At 41.9% G+C, this 14,227-nt stretch overlaps 1 protein-coding gene and 1 non-coding gene across 2 annotated transcripts in view; both read left to right on the top strand.

Moving 5' to 3' along the window:
* Window positions 1-14,227, top strand: part of LOC127214171 (multidrug resistance protein 2-like) — a 58,952-nt gene that overhangs the window by 20,332 nt on the left and 24,393 nt on the right. Inside the window, 10 exon segments of the mRNA XM_051174575.1 lie at window positions 2,138-2,251; window positions 2,396-2,506; window positions 2,679-2,804; window positions 2,894-3,097; window positions 3,377-3,547; window positions 4,596-4,757; window positions 5,906-6,079; window positions 8,131-8,277; window positions 9,491-9,598; window positions 12,405-12,482. Coding sequence (XP_051030532.1) covers window positions 2,138-2,251; window positions 2,396-2,506; window positions 2,679-2,804; window positions 2,894-3,097; window positions 3,377-3,547; window positions 4,596-4,757; window positions 5,906-6,079; window positions 8,131-8,277; window positions 9,491-9,598; window positions 12,405-12,482 — 1,395 coding nt within the window.
* Window positions 8,621-8,727, top strand: LOC127214206 (U6 spliceosomal RNA). Its single transcript, XR_007833818.1, has one exon. It is a non-coding gene; the product is annotated as a U6 spliceosomal RNA (small nuclear RNA).

Raw genomic sequence — 14,227 nt, 5'->3', positions numbered from 1 at the left:
CTTTTCTTGAATCATTTAATGTAATACCTTTTTTATATCTTGATAGTTTCACCATGTATTTCAGGTTATCCTCAAACTCATGATTCTTCAGCTTCAGCTTTTGAGTTTGGCAATTATTCGCAGTCACCATGTGCCTGGCAAGCAGTTTTCTTTATCAACATTCTATAGAGTGAATTCTAATTGGTCTTAATAATAAAAACCCAGAGTCAGATATCAGGGTGAATGCTGAAATATCAGAGAAGTAAAGGAGCCAGCCACTTAAGTTCTTAACTCTATGAATCCTCAGACTGAATGAACCAGATCCTGTCTCCACCCACCTTATAGTCCTATCTCCACCTCCCTAGTGCTGAGATTAAAAGCATGTGACACCACTGCCCAACCTCTGTTGTTACCTAGTGGCTAGCTCTACACTCTGATCTTCAAGCAAGCTTTAAAAGTATCACCAGAAAATTCATATTTGTAATACAGATATAATAATTGCCTCCAATGTTTAAGGTAGTTAAAATTTTTATTTTCATTATATCTATGTGTGCCATGTACGTGTGTGTGCAGGTGCCATGGATGCCAAAAGAAGTTGTTATGGGCATTGGAACTGGAGTTGCAGGTAGTTATTAGCTGGTGGTTATGAACCACCCAAGTGGGTGCTGGAAACTGAACTCAGGTCCCTTGCAAGAGCATATGAGACATCTCTCCAGCCCCTAGGGTAGATTTTATTTCTAAGAAGTTAAGTGTTTTTAAGTAGAAGAGCTTAGGCTGTAATAAGAAATGTGTCCTGCTTATTGTGATATAGAGAAACATGGTTATTTATTTATATGCTGAGTATAGAACCTGTGCTTCATACGTTATCCGAGGGAGGCATCTCTTCTGCCCTTGAGCATCCCCACCTTTGGACGGAGTAATGTGCATCAGATGGTCCGGTCACTGTTTTACAAACAGGACCATCCAATTAGTGCATGCAAGATTTTATGTCAGACACACTGGGGTCAAATCCTGCTGGACCTGCCAGCTGTGTGATTTGGAGTGGCTGTCTAAAGCCATGTGACTTCTGTTACCTCTTCCACCAGCCAGATGACAGACAGGAGTGCTGCCATAACGTGTTTAGTTGTGAAGACTAAGTGTGATACACAGTTGTGTTCCTGTATGGCTTGCAAATGAGTATGACACTGGTTCTCATAAAGCTCCAGTAGAACAAAGATGAGGCCTTACTAACAAGAAGAAAGTGTTTTGAATAAGACAAAGAACAAAAACCCAAATACCTGTTCGTTAGACTTCATAGAAAAGACAGCATAGGGAAGTGAACTTGGGACAGAGTCATATCTCAGTTGTGTGTTGCATAACTGAGAGAGCACTGCAGAGGCGGTAGCATCCGATGCAGTGTAGACAGAGCAGGTCAACTCAAAGCCAAAGATTTGGAGAGAATGTCCCGAAGATGTACAGTAGTCATCTAGGAATAGACCCAGTCTTTTTGTGTTTGTTTCATTCTATTCTTGTGAGAATCTAGGTAAAACTGCTGGATCTTTGAAAATAAAAACTTTCTATTTAATATGTTGATTGTATAGAAAGGATGACCTTGGGTGATGAAGCAAGACTTAATTCTGAATTCTAAGTGCATTGTGTAAACTTAATTCACATTATTTTTTGTTAATCTTAATTGAAGAATGGCAAATATTTTACTTTTGGTGACTACAATGTAATATTCTGATATATGTGCATATATATATATGCTGATAACTGGGATTGGAACTTGAATCTCTTAGTCATAAAATATTTTAGTACTCAGCCGGACAGTGGTGACACACACCTCTAATCTCAGCACTGAGGAGGCAGGGGCAGGCCGATTTCTGTGAGTTCAAGACCAGCCTGGTCTACAAAGCGAGGTCCAGGACAGCTAGGGCCGTTACACAGAGAAACCCTGTCTCAATCCCCCAAATAAATAAATTAATAATATTTTAGTACTCAATATTCTTGCCATTTATTCTCATCAGTATTTTAGTACTCAATATTCTTGCCGTTTATTCTCGTCAGTTCGCTGTCAATTGCTGTCATTTTGAAATGAAATTTGCTATGTTAGAAGAAAAAGGAAGCATGAGAAAGATTGTGCAGAACACTGACTGCATGCTTTGGTCGCCTTCCTCAGGTCTTCTTCTCTATATTGCTTGGGACTTTTAGTATTGGGCACATTGCCCCCAATGTAGAAGCCTTTGCCAACGCAAGAGGAGCGGCCTATGAAATCTTCAACATCATTGATAATGTGAGTCTGACCTGCGCATTTACCTATCTAACAAAGCATTTTCCAGTTAAGATGGTTTCATCATCCCTTTATGTAGCTAATCAACAGTTCCATCTAAAGCCATTACTGTCAATTAATGACCTCCTGCCATTTTCTTCTGTATAGAAACCCAGTATTGACAGCTTCTCAACAAATGGGCACAAACCAGACAACATTAAAGGAAATTTGGAATTCAAAAATATTCACTTCAGTTACCCATCTCGCAAAGAAGTTCAGGTATGGTGACAATATTTTATTAGATGGAAAGTTCCTAATGGTTTCTAAAAGACTGTAGAGAAAGGCTTATGCATGAAAGCAACATGCTTTGAATAGAAATGCCAGCCCATAGAATCTGCATGCATCTGTGCCTGGGAATTGTCCTAACACTAGCTTCTCACCTGTCTGGCAGATCTTGAAGGGCCTCAACCTGAAGGTGCAGAGTGGACAGACGGTGGCCCTGGTTGGCAACAGTGGCTGTGGGAAAAGCACCACTGTCCAGCTGCTGCAGAGGCTCTACGACCCCACGGAGGGCGTGGTGAGTGGACATGCAGCCAGCAGCGGTTACCACTGCCCATCATTCTGACTCTGTGATTCTAAAGTGTGAAAACCACACTTCCATTTCAGGTCAGTATCGACGGACAGGACATCAGAACCATCAATGTGAGGTATCTGCGGGAAATCATTGGCGTGGTGAGTCAGGAACCTGTGTTGTTTGCCACCACGATTGCTGAAAACATTCGCTATGGCCGAGAAAATGTCACCATGGATGAGATTGAGAAAGCTGTCAAGGAAGCCAATGCCTATGACTTCATCATGAAACTTCCCCATGTGAGTTGTGCCTGCCCTCTGTCCCCCCCAAGGGCCAGGGAGTAGAGCCCTGGCCTGATTCGGTCCATGTGAACTTTAGAAACTTTCTTAGAGGGGAAATCAGTTTACTTTGGATTTTCCATGACTCATCCTACTGACTAGAAGTAGATATATGTTGCCAGGAACTGGACCTTATTGCTGGCGAGGCTACAGTGATGATTACATCCCCATTTGAAATGTGAACTGAGTAGTTTGTTGTTTACTATATTTTCCTTCTTATTGTTTTATTTTTAATTGTAGAAATTTGACACTCTGGTTGGTGAGAGAGGGGCACAGCTGAGTGGGGGACAGAAACAGAGAATCGCCATTGCTCGTGCCCTGGTGCGCAACCCCAAGATCCTTTTGTTGGATGAGGCGACGTCAGCCTTGGACACAGAAAGTGAAGCTGTGGTTCAGGCTGCTCTGGATAAGGTCTGTGAGCTGCACAGGTCTGAATTATAGGAATAATAGTATTCCATTGCTTATTTTTTTTTCTTGTATGTGTGTGTGCATGGGAGCATTAGAACATGTGTGCACATGCATGGATTATCTTCCTTAGTTGGTGTGCACCTTATTTTTTGAGACAGTGTGAGGTCGCTGAAGCTGCAGCCCTCTCATGTGGTAACCCTGGCTCATCCGAGTATCCTCTAGTCTCTACCTCCCCAGAGCACAAAGCACCCTATTTTAAAAAAAAAAGTTTTATTGATTTTTCTAACAGTTTTTATCCTTTGAGAATTTCATACTATATATTTTGATCGTATTCTTTGTTGTTGTTATTGTTTTGTTTCATGAGACAAGGTTTCTCCATGTAGTTCTGGCTGTCCTGGAACTCACTCAGTATACTAGGCTGGTCTTGAACTCAGATCCACCTTTGATCTGCCTCCCAAGTGCTAGGATTAAAGGCAGGTGCCATCCAACCCAACCCCTCCTGGATCCTTCCTCACCTTCCTGCCCACCCAGCTTCATAGTCTCCCTCTTCTGTCTGTTAAAACAAACATTTGAATGGGTGGTGGTGTGGCATACCTTTAATCCCAGCACTCAAGAGGTAGAGACATGCGGATCTCAGTGAGTTCAAGACCAACCTGATCTATAGAGCTAGTTCCAGGACAGCTAGGGCTGTTGCATAGAGAAATGCTGTCTCAAAAACAAACAAATAAAAAAACCCCAACAACAACGAAACACAAACCAAACCAAAAAGAAACAAACATACAAAATCAGAGCCCAGTTTGTATTGGCTGACTATTCCTGAGCATAGGACCTGCCCAGCAGTGTGGTTGATACACACAATTTTATTCAACTGAAGAAAACTGATTTTTTTTTCTATGCCAGTGCTATCTGTTATGAATAGCTCCTTGGCTAAAGTGGGACTTCATGACCATATATTATTTATTGAAATCGTAGACTATTTTCTGTAGCTTTACTGTTTTTTTTTTAAACATCTTATTATCATATATCAAAAGCCAGGTTTCTCTCTCTTCAGGCTAGAGAAGGCCGGACTACCATTGTGATAGCTCACCGCTTATCTACAGTCCGTAACGCTGATGTCATTGCTGGGTTTGATGCTGGTGTCATTGTGGAGCAAGGAAATCATGATGAACTCATGAAGGAGAAGGGGATTTACTTCAAACTTGTCATGATGCAGGTTTGGTGAAACTCTAGCATATTCCAGAATTATCTTGGTGATAACACACTACTATTTAATGCTATAGATAATTTGATTTGATTATCTTGAAAAGCAGGAAAAGCAGGATATTCAGGACCAGGCAAGTGTTTTGTGTTACTTTTTCTGGGAAAGAGAGGAGTGGGTTTAGAGGTGATCCACCCCTGGAAGTAGCTGCTGGCCACATGTGGCTCATGGGCATTTAAATATTGGTTAATCTGGATTTTTAAATGTTTTAAGTACAAAATGAACATTGGGATTCTGAAGGCCTATTATTTAAAAAAACAAAATATCTCAGTAGTTTTTTGGATAGTTACATATTGAATGTATAAAAAGTTGGACAACAATACTATCTTGGATGCACTAGATTAAATCTGTAACTAAATTGATTTCTTAAATCCATTTTTATATTTTCTAATATGGCTGGTGGAAAATTTTAGGTGGCAGATGTGACTCATTTATGGAATATATTACATTGCCTTTGATAGTAATAATTCAGAGCAAACTTGATTGACTGAATGCCCCAAGAAAGAGATTGTTTTAGTTAGCTTTCTGTTGCTGTGATAAAATACCAGGACCAAACAGACTTAGGGAGGAGGGGGGATGGGTTGGGGAGATTTTATCCTTCAGCTTGTAGTCAGTTCACTGTCCAGGGAACTCAAGGCAGGAACTGATTGCAAGGGGCCATCGGAGGCTACTTACTGGTTTGCTCCCTCTGCATCACTCAGTCTTTCTTATACACCTGGACCACTTGCCCAAGGATGGCACTTCCCACAGTGGACTAGTACTCCCATATCAATCGTAAATCAAGAAAATACCCCACAGGATTGCTGGGAGGCTAGTCTTATGAAGGCATTTTCTTAATGAAGATTCCTGCTTCCTGCGTGTTTAGGTTTATGTCCAGTTGAAAACTGCAGCAGCACAGAAATGGCTGTATGAGAGTCACTGCATTTCATGGCTGTCCTTTTCATCCTGTGCTTTTTCCATTTCACCACTTGAGAAGGCATAGCAGCTTAACCCCATCTTTTCCCATGATAACTTAAAACATTTCCTGATTTTCTTAATGCTGATGCTTATGTGCTGTCTATCTGTGCCTAAACAATTTCTCTGTCTTTTTTTTTTTTTTTTAGACCAGAGGAAATGAAATTGAATTGGAAAATGAAGTTTATGGATCCCAAGGTGATGCCAATGCCTCTGAATTGACTTCAGAGGAATCCAAATCCCCTTTAAGGAGAAAATCAACTCGCAGAAGCATTCCTGGTTCACAAGACCGAGAGAGAAGAGTTAGTGGCAAAGAGGCCCAGGTATGCATGTGGCTGTGGATTTAGTACTAAATTGTCCCCAGACCCCTCCTTGTGGCTTCTGTCAGTTGGATGAGTTGAGGCTGAGGTAGGAGGAAAAACAAGACACAACTATTTAGACTGCTTCTGTCATATTTATACGTGGTTCTAGAAATCAAAATCAAATTTTACAGTAAGCTCAGAAGAGGAGGAATTCATAGGAAGTTTTTTTTACATTTGGGATTTATGTAAAGAAACTGTAATGGTCTATAGTTCATTTTGTTTGTTTGTTTTCTTTTTTACTCTTTGGGGAACTACCACCCAGCTCTCAAATAAACATACAGAGACTTATTCTTATTTCTGAAGGCTCAGCCATAGCTTGGCTTGTTTAGCCAGCTTTTCTAACTTAAATTATTCTGTTTCTCTTTAGTCTTTGGGCTTTTTATCTCTATTTTTTGTATCTTGTGTTCCTTCTTTACTATCTGGCTAGCTGGCTATGTGGCTAGATGGCTAGCCCCTGGTGTCCTCCTTTTCTCTAGTCTAAATTTCTCCTCCTATTTATTCTCTCTGCCTGCCTACTCATTAACCATTCAGCTCTTTATTAGACCAATCAGTGTTTAAGACACTCAAAGTAACACAGCTTCACAGAGTTAAACAGATGCAACATAAAAGAATACGGCATATCTTGGCATCATTAAACAAATATTTCACAGCATAAACAAATGTAATATATCTTAAAGTGTATAAAGTGTAGCATATGTTCTAATAGGTCTTAATAATAAAAACCCAGAATCAGATATTGTGGTGGAGGGGGGGGGGTTAGTGCTGCTGAAAGATCAGAGAAGCAAAGTGGCCATCTACTAGGGAATTCTTACCTCTACCGATGCTCAGACCTGTTCTTCTTGTCTCCTCCCGCCTTATATTCCTTTCTCTGCCTAGACATATCACTCCTGTCTCCATCTCCTTAGTGCCGGGATTAAAGGCATGTCACTCCAAGTGCTGGGATTATGTTTGTGTGAGCTCTGCTTCTTTTTGAGACTGGACCAATTTTTTTTGTAGCCCAGGGTGGTCTTGAACCATCAGAGACCCATCTGTCTCTGTCTCCCGAGTGCTGGGATTAAACATGTGTATCACCACTGTCTGGCCTCTATGGCTGGCTAATGTGGTTGGCTTTGCACTCTGATCTTCAGGCAAGCTTTATTTGTTAGACCATAAATAAGATATCACCATTACACTAACATTCCACAACAGTAGTCTTGCTGAGAGAAAAATGAAGCAACTCACAGTTTGGGGGTGGTGCTAGACCTCAAACATTTAGTTTGGTACTTGACTCATGACATCACCCACCTCTCATTTTACTATCTATGATAGCTAGTAATATGCAGCCCTTCCTGCATGCCATCGTACTTTTAATGTACATGAAGAGGCTGGATAGATGGCTAGAGTTGGAGTCCAGCCATAATACCTTTGAAGAAACATATAGCCAACCAAGATTATGTTTATGAGAGCTTGAAGCACATATTCTTTTATAACATCAGATGTCTATAATATTGGAACTATTATGTGTTAGGGCAGTTTAATAATTTTTTTTTTTAAAAAGAATGAGACTCTGGTGGACCTGCCACTATTAAAGTTTCTATTCTCTTTGTTCTGGTTGTAAATCATCTTTTCTTGTGAATTCTAGGCCAAGAGTATTGGTAACAACAATAGTTTGTTTATTTGTTTTTTTAAATAAAACCGTTAAGAGTTATCTTCAGAAATAGTACTATCAGTCGATAAGGTATCATTATATTCATTAATGATAATATGGATAGATGGAGCGATAAATGATAAAGTTAACTATCAATTTTTAAGTAATACTTCTATATGTATGTTTTGCCTGCATGTGTGTGTGTGTGTGTGTGTGTGTGTCTGCTACCCCTAAAAGCCAAAAATCAGATCCCTTAGAACTAGAGTTACAGACAATTACAAATTGCCTTGTGGGTGCTGGAAAATCAGCCAGTGCTCCCAACTGCTGAGACATTTCTGTAGCCCCAACATGATCAATTTTGTAAACTGTCTTGTATGTTTTCTAGGATGAAGATGTGCCTCTAGTTTCCTTTTGGCAGATTCTGAAGCTAAATATAACTGAGTGGCCTTACTTGGTCATCGGTGTACTTTGTGCCGTTATAAATGGATGCATGCAACCAGTCTTTGCCATAGTATTTTCAAGGATCATAGGGGTAAGTGCTGGTGTCCTTTTTGTGCATTTGTTTGTGATTTGCTGATGAAGAGTGAATGAATTACCTCTATTTGTACCAGTGACAATAAGCCAGGATAACATGACTTGTCTAATTTGTAAAAGGAAACCTAATATTTTAATTTAGTTTTTTTTGAGAACTTCATGTAAGAGAGCTATATTTACATCATTTTCATCTCCTTTAACTCCATCCAACTCCACAGGTCTACTCACCAGCCCCTCTCAAATTCATTCACTCTTTCACAATTGTTATTGTTAAATACACACACACACACACACACACACACGAGTCCACTTAGTGGAAAAACAAAAAGAAATGAGGATAAGTGCTCACTTTGGCAGCACATATACTAAAATTGGAATGATACAGAGAAGATTAGTATGGCCCCTGCACAAGGATGACACGCAAATTTGTGCAGCGTTCCATATTTTTATGACTTGACAGATTTTGTTGATCCCTCCTGGAAGGCATCACTCTCCCTGTGGAGTACAGGGGGTTGAAGGGAGGGAAGGAGAGGGACTGGGATCGATATGTAAAATAACAAAACATTATATATGTAATAAAAAGACAGTTGACAAATGAGCTATCCCTTGGGGGAAGGTATGCAAGAGGCAGAGAACCAGGACACCTGTCCCTGGATGATATGAGAGCTACACCCGGGAAATCTCGGCAATATAATTGCCTAAACCAGATCTCTGTAAAGACACGCCAGCCAACATGCCAGTGTGGGTGGGGAACATTTCACAAAGCTCCATAATCAATGGCTGCCAAGAGAGGGACACTCTGCCTTCTTCAGGGGTGACTTTCGGGTAGACTATCCAGTCAGAAATATTCAACCCACACAACTTGGAACACCTGAAAATCTTTACATAGTAAAATAGTGAGTTGTTGAACAATATTGTTCCTTACCAAAATTCTGAGTGGAGAGAATTTATTCCATCATAGGGTGGCATGTATTAGTCTGTCTGAAAACCTACCTGTTCCCCAAAATGTTGGGGGCGTCAGTAAGTGACAGACCCCTCTGTCTTGAAGGAAGGCAGAATGCAGATATCTTAGAGGTTATCCTGCAAGCCAACCTTGTTCCAGTATACAAAGTCTGCCCTGTCCCCCAAACTGTGAGAGATGGGGAATGGGCTCCCCAAGAAATGCCCTCCTCAGTGATAGAACTAACAACCCCTCAAATATTTTGACACAGGTTTTTACAAGAGATGATGACCCGGAAACCAGACAACAGAATTGTAATTTGTTTTCCCTGTTTTTTCTGGTCATGGGCATGATTAGTTTGGTTACGTATTTCTTTCAGGTAAGTACATAATTTCTGTATCCATTTTGAAAGATTTTGCAAGCAAGTATTTAATTTTCCTGTTTGTATAGCTCCTCCTTCATTACCTGAGCTGTAGTAGTCCTGTGGTTCTGCCTCCTCTGGCTCTTTCCTCCCCTTTCCCCAAACACAACCCTAGACCTAATCATAGGAAGGGAATGGCCAGTGTGCTGCAGTGATAGAACAAAGAAAGAAACATGAGAATGATAGGCTGGGGGTAAGTTTGGAGCTGATTAATGCTTGTCAAGTTAGTGTTTAGAGAAATGTCTTTCTATATTTAAAAAAAAGAAAAACCAGGAAACTAAGAAACTCTGCAAGTTTAGAGCAGGTTGGCCTTGAACTCTCAGACAGCTGCATGCCTCTGCCTCCTGCGTGTACCACCAATGCCAGGCAGAAAGACCCTTTCAGTGATAGGAGAATTCCAGTCATTAAAAGGAATCACTTACATCTTTTTGCAGTTTGAAAATTCATATGACTCAAATTCAATAGCAAAGCATTAAATATTCTCACAATATAGTGTGGAAGGGCATACAGTGTAGACTCTGGAGTTAGACCTAGGTCTTTCTATCATTTGCACACAGAGCCAGTTATGTGTCTGTGGAAAAATTAGCCATTTTAGCTGCCTTTGTCTGAGCTCCCTTTCTCTGAAACATGGGAAATGTTGCCTCACTATGAGTGAGAGCACTTATGACCAAATGAGAAAGCCTGGATCTAATTGAGGCATTGAATGAGTCAGTAATAACCCACATGAAATCTTCTAGCTGAAATTCTGAGCTTTATTTTTTAATTTAAAATTTGATTTTATATGTATGCCTGTGTACCATTTGCAGGCCTGGTACCAGCAGAAGCCAGAAGAGGGACTGGAGTTACAGATGATTATGAACCACCATGTGGGTGCTGGGAACGGAACCTGGGTCTCCTGGAAGAGTGGCCAGTGGTCTTAACTGCTGAGCCATCTCTCCAGCCCCTATTTAACACATTCTAGACATATATTGATATTTTAATAGACAAGACAGTTTCTGAACACTTTCGGAGAGAAAAACTGAATAAAAGGGTTGACTGAATGCTTCTTAGATTGCAGAACTGTACCTTGCTAATATCAATGGGATACTGCCCACTTCCAAGAGGGTCGCAAATGTTTGGAGACGGTTCGGTTGCTCTATGTGGAGTGAGTGGGTAGGAGACTGAGAGGCAGGTGGCTTTGAGCTGGTCATCCCTGCTTTGGCAGTTGGAATGGTGAAGCTTGAGGAGCGAAAGGTATTCCCTCACAGTATGGCTGTGTTGGAGAAACAGTCTGTTATGAGTGAGTCTGGCAAGACTACCAAATCACATTGAGAAATAGCCAGTGGATCCCTGAACCTCAAAAGGGTTTAGCACAATCCATGCTGGGAAGAGGGTGGAATGCTCAGCTGCTCATCTGAGAAATAGGCAGGGACCTCAGTAAGGGGCAGGAGATTAGACTGGATCTCATGCTGCTCAGGAATTTGCATTTCTTGCTGTAGACCCTTATTGAGCTGTGGCCTCTGGAAATTTGTCAACTCTTCCAGCCTCCAGTTTGGCTCTCAACATGACAGCTATAGGATTATGAGATCATGTATGTACCCAATGTAACATAAGATAGCTCTCAACAAAAACAACAGTGACATTGCCCCGGGGGACATTGTAGGCAGCTACTAAACCATTTACTCTAGCAAATTCAAAGTAAGAAAGAACTTTCTTTCACATGTCATTTGGTCAAAAGCAGAAACCTGTCTTTAGGTTAAGGACCCATCTGTCCTTAACTTTCAAGGCCTTTCTGATGTTGCCCTCTGCCCTCTGCACATGCCTTTTCCCCTTCTTTCAGGGGCGCCCATAATGCAACTTGGGAACGAAAAAGAATACATGGTGGCCATCTTCCATGCCTCTGATACCACAGGAGGTTACATGGGGGAACTGGGACCCCCACTTTTTCCTTCCAGCACACTGCCTCTCCCATGCTGGCTTTCTGTATCTCATGCGTGTGTTAAGACTCCAGTTTCAGGTGGACATGGGAACACAGCTGCTTCCTTTGTTCTCACGGTCATCACAGGAAGGACTTGGTAGTCTTCCTTTCCCAGGTGTGGCCTGGCATAGCAGCACGCTCATGTCTTACTGGTCTTCCCTGCTCTCCTGTCTCTCCTCCAGATACTGAAGTGTATAGCCTTGAAGGGTGGGGAGATAGGCATGCAATAGGCTTTCTCTTGGTGAGCCACCTTCCTCAATCTGTTTTGGTCCCAAACTTTGGCTTTTTCAGTTTGAAAGCTAAGACTTGGTAAGTTTGTTCTCTGTCTCCTTTATGTGTGGGTGACTGTAAATTCTTTTTCCCAGATTTCACCTTTGGTCCTTGTGCAATCATTAACAGTGCATCTTTTCTGTCTCGGAGATGATCCAGTTAGATAGTAATTTTTGTTTACAGTTTCTTCAGAGCACCCCACTTTCTAAGTGATTGCTGTTGTTGGTTGGGGGAGATAAGTAGTGTGGGATGGGTGATGGGGTGGGCGGAGCATTTGTAGCACACCTCTGGACACCCTGTCACTAACTGGGAACTATGAGGTTACTGTCAAAACTGGTCTCTGTTGTCGTCTCAGCTGTGCTGGCCCACTGCAGCTCCATACCTGGCTATAGCATAGAGTCACAACAATACAGCAAGCCCAGGGATGTGACTTCGCATTCATCCTGCCCCGCAATAGTGTTGATCCCCTTCCCACTGTGAGCTTGGTGTCTGAGTCTCTGGCCAGCCTCCTGTGTGACACATTCTCCTTCTCCTTAGGGCTTCATGTTTGGCAAAGCTGGAGAGATCCTCACCCAGCGACTCCGATACATGGTTTTCAAATCCATGCTGAGACAGGTATGTAATGATGTATAGACTAAGATAACACTGGACGAGGATAAAATATAGGTTATATGTTTTACTCTGGGAGAAGTCACTTACATGAGAAACAATGACGCAAAAGTTCCTGCTCCAAGGATCCACACCCAGGCTGCGCTCTGTGATTCAACCAGAACCAAAAGATAAAGCCTGCTGGACTCCAACCCAAACACCACACCCTCACTTATGCACCTGTGACCACACCCGTTTGGGCATGATCAGTGCCATAGGTGCAGCCTGGTGGACCTCTCACTACAGATCTGGCTGGTGAGACTCGCATCTGGGGTAGGAGAGGAGGGATAACCCAGTTCCTGAGATAGGGATCCTGCCTGGGTCTCCCTCAGCCTCCTCTTGAGGTGATGGTGTAGATGGAGGCTGCGAAACCGCAGTCTGTTTGCTGTAGGCGGGCACAAGGAACGTGACTGAGTTGAAACAAATTAAGCCTCCAGGGTAGATTCTCCTCTGCTTTTGGTCCAGCACTGAAAGGCCACCCAAGCCAAAGTAATCTCCAGTGATCCTCAGTCCCAGCTCTTCCTTTTTCCTCCCATGAGCCTAGGGTACCAGTGCAAGACTCTTACCTTTCATTCCACAAATCCAAGGTCATCGTGGTGACCATTATCTCTCGCTGCCTAGTTTCTTTGCTCCACGAAGACTGGCGTAACTCATGTGCAATGTTAGCTCCCTGACTTAACAGGACAGAGTGCATCTCACACTTTGCACCGTCAAGATCTTCAAAACAGACAGCAAGGATATTTTCCTTAAAGAAAGTAGAGCTTTGGAAAGGTATTGCAGTACAGCTCAGTTGAAAGAGGAAAGATTTTTGGTTTTTATCAATTGTGAGAAATTTGCTTATGACTTTAAAACTTTTATGATCACGAGTCCTTTGCTATCAAATAAAAAGAGATGTTCAGGCATCCTAGCCCAGGCAAGCAGGAGGCCCTTGAACCCAGCTCAGAGAAGCACCAGTGTTCCACAAGGACAGTTACATGTCCCAGCTGTTGTTTTGTTCTTGTTTTAAGATTTATTTTTTTAAATTGTGTGTATGGGGAGGGGGGGTAATGTACACATAAAGGTAGGGGCCTGTAGAGGTACCATTGTCCAGACTAAAATTTTAATGACTCCCTCTCTGTTTAATATTTTTTACTTTTGCACCAATTGTTCATCAGCCTCCTCGCTGGTTTTATAACCGCTATTCCCATCCCAATCTGGAGGCAATGTGTATCTAGCAGGGAAAACTCCATACTCTCTTCAGTTGCCAAAGGCCATGCACAGTGTGCATCTCCCATCAGCCTCCCAGAGGTTATCTGCAGTGGAACCCCTGTCCAGCACATGGTATCTTCAGGACACCATAGGTAACTGCACACGCTGTACAAGAGAGCTTTAGGGGAACCCTGACAGGACAAAAAGATCCAGAGGAGGAGACAGATTCAGAGATAAACACCGTGGGTGTGTTGTTTGTTGTTTGTTTGGGCCACCACAGCCTGCTACATTTTGTTAACACTGGGTGGGCCTTGGCTCAGAGTCTTTACAAATGTTATATTTGCTTTCTCTTAGAAGCTCTCATCTCTTCTTTCATTTGCTTGTCTGCTTATACATCCCCTTGGAAAGTCCTTTGTAGTTGTTCTTTTTTTACTCTTTTGGCTCTTTTTTATCTTTGTTATTTTAGGCTTCTGCCACCCAGCTCCCAAATAAATACACAGAGAATTATTCTTCCTTATAAATGT

This window comes from Phodopus roborovskii, unplaced genomic scaffold, assembly GCF_943737965.1.
Source record: "Phodopus roborovskii unplaced genomic scaffold, PHOROB, whole genome shotgun sequence".
Lineage (NCBI taxonomy): Eukaryota > Metazoa > Chordata > Mammalia > Rodentia > Cricetidae > Phodopus > Phodopus roborovskii.
The sequence above is the reverse complement of the archived record's forward strand: the minus strand, read 5'-3'. Positions and strand labels throughout refer to the sequence as shown.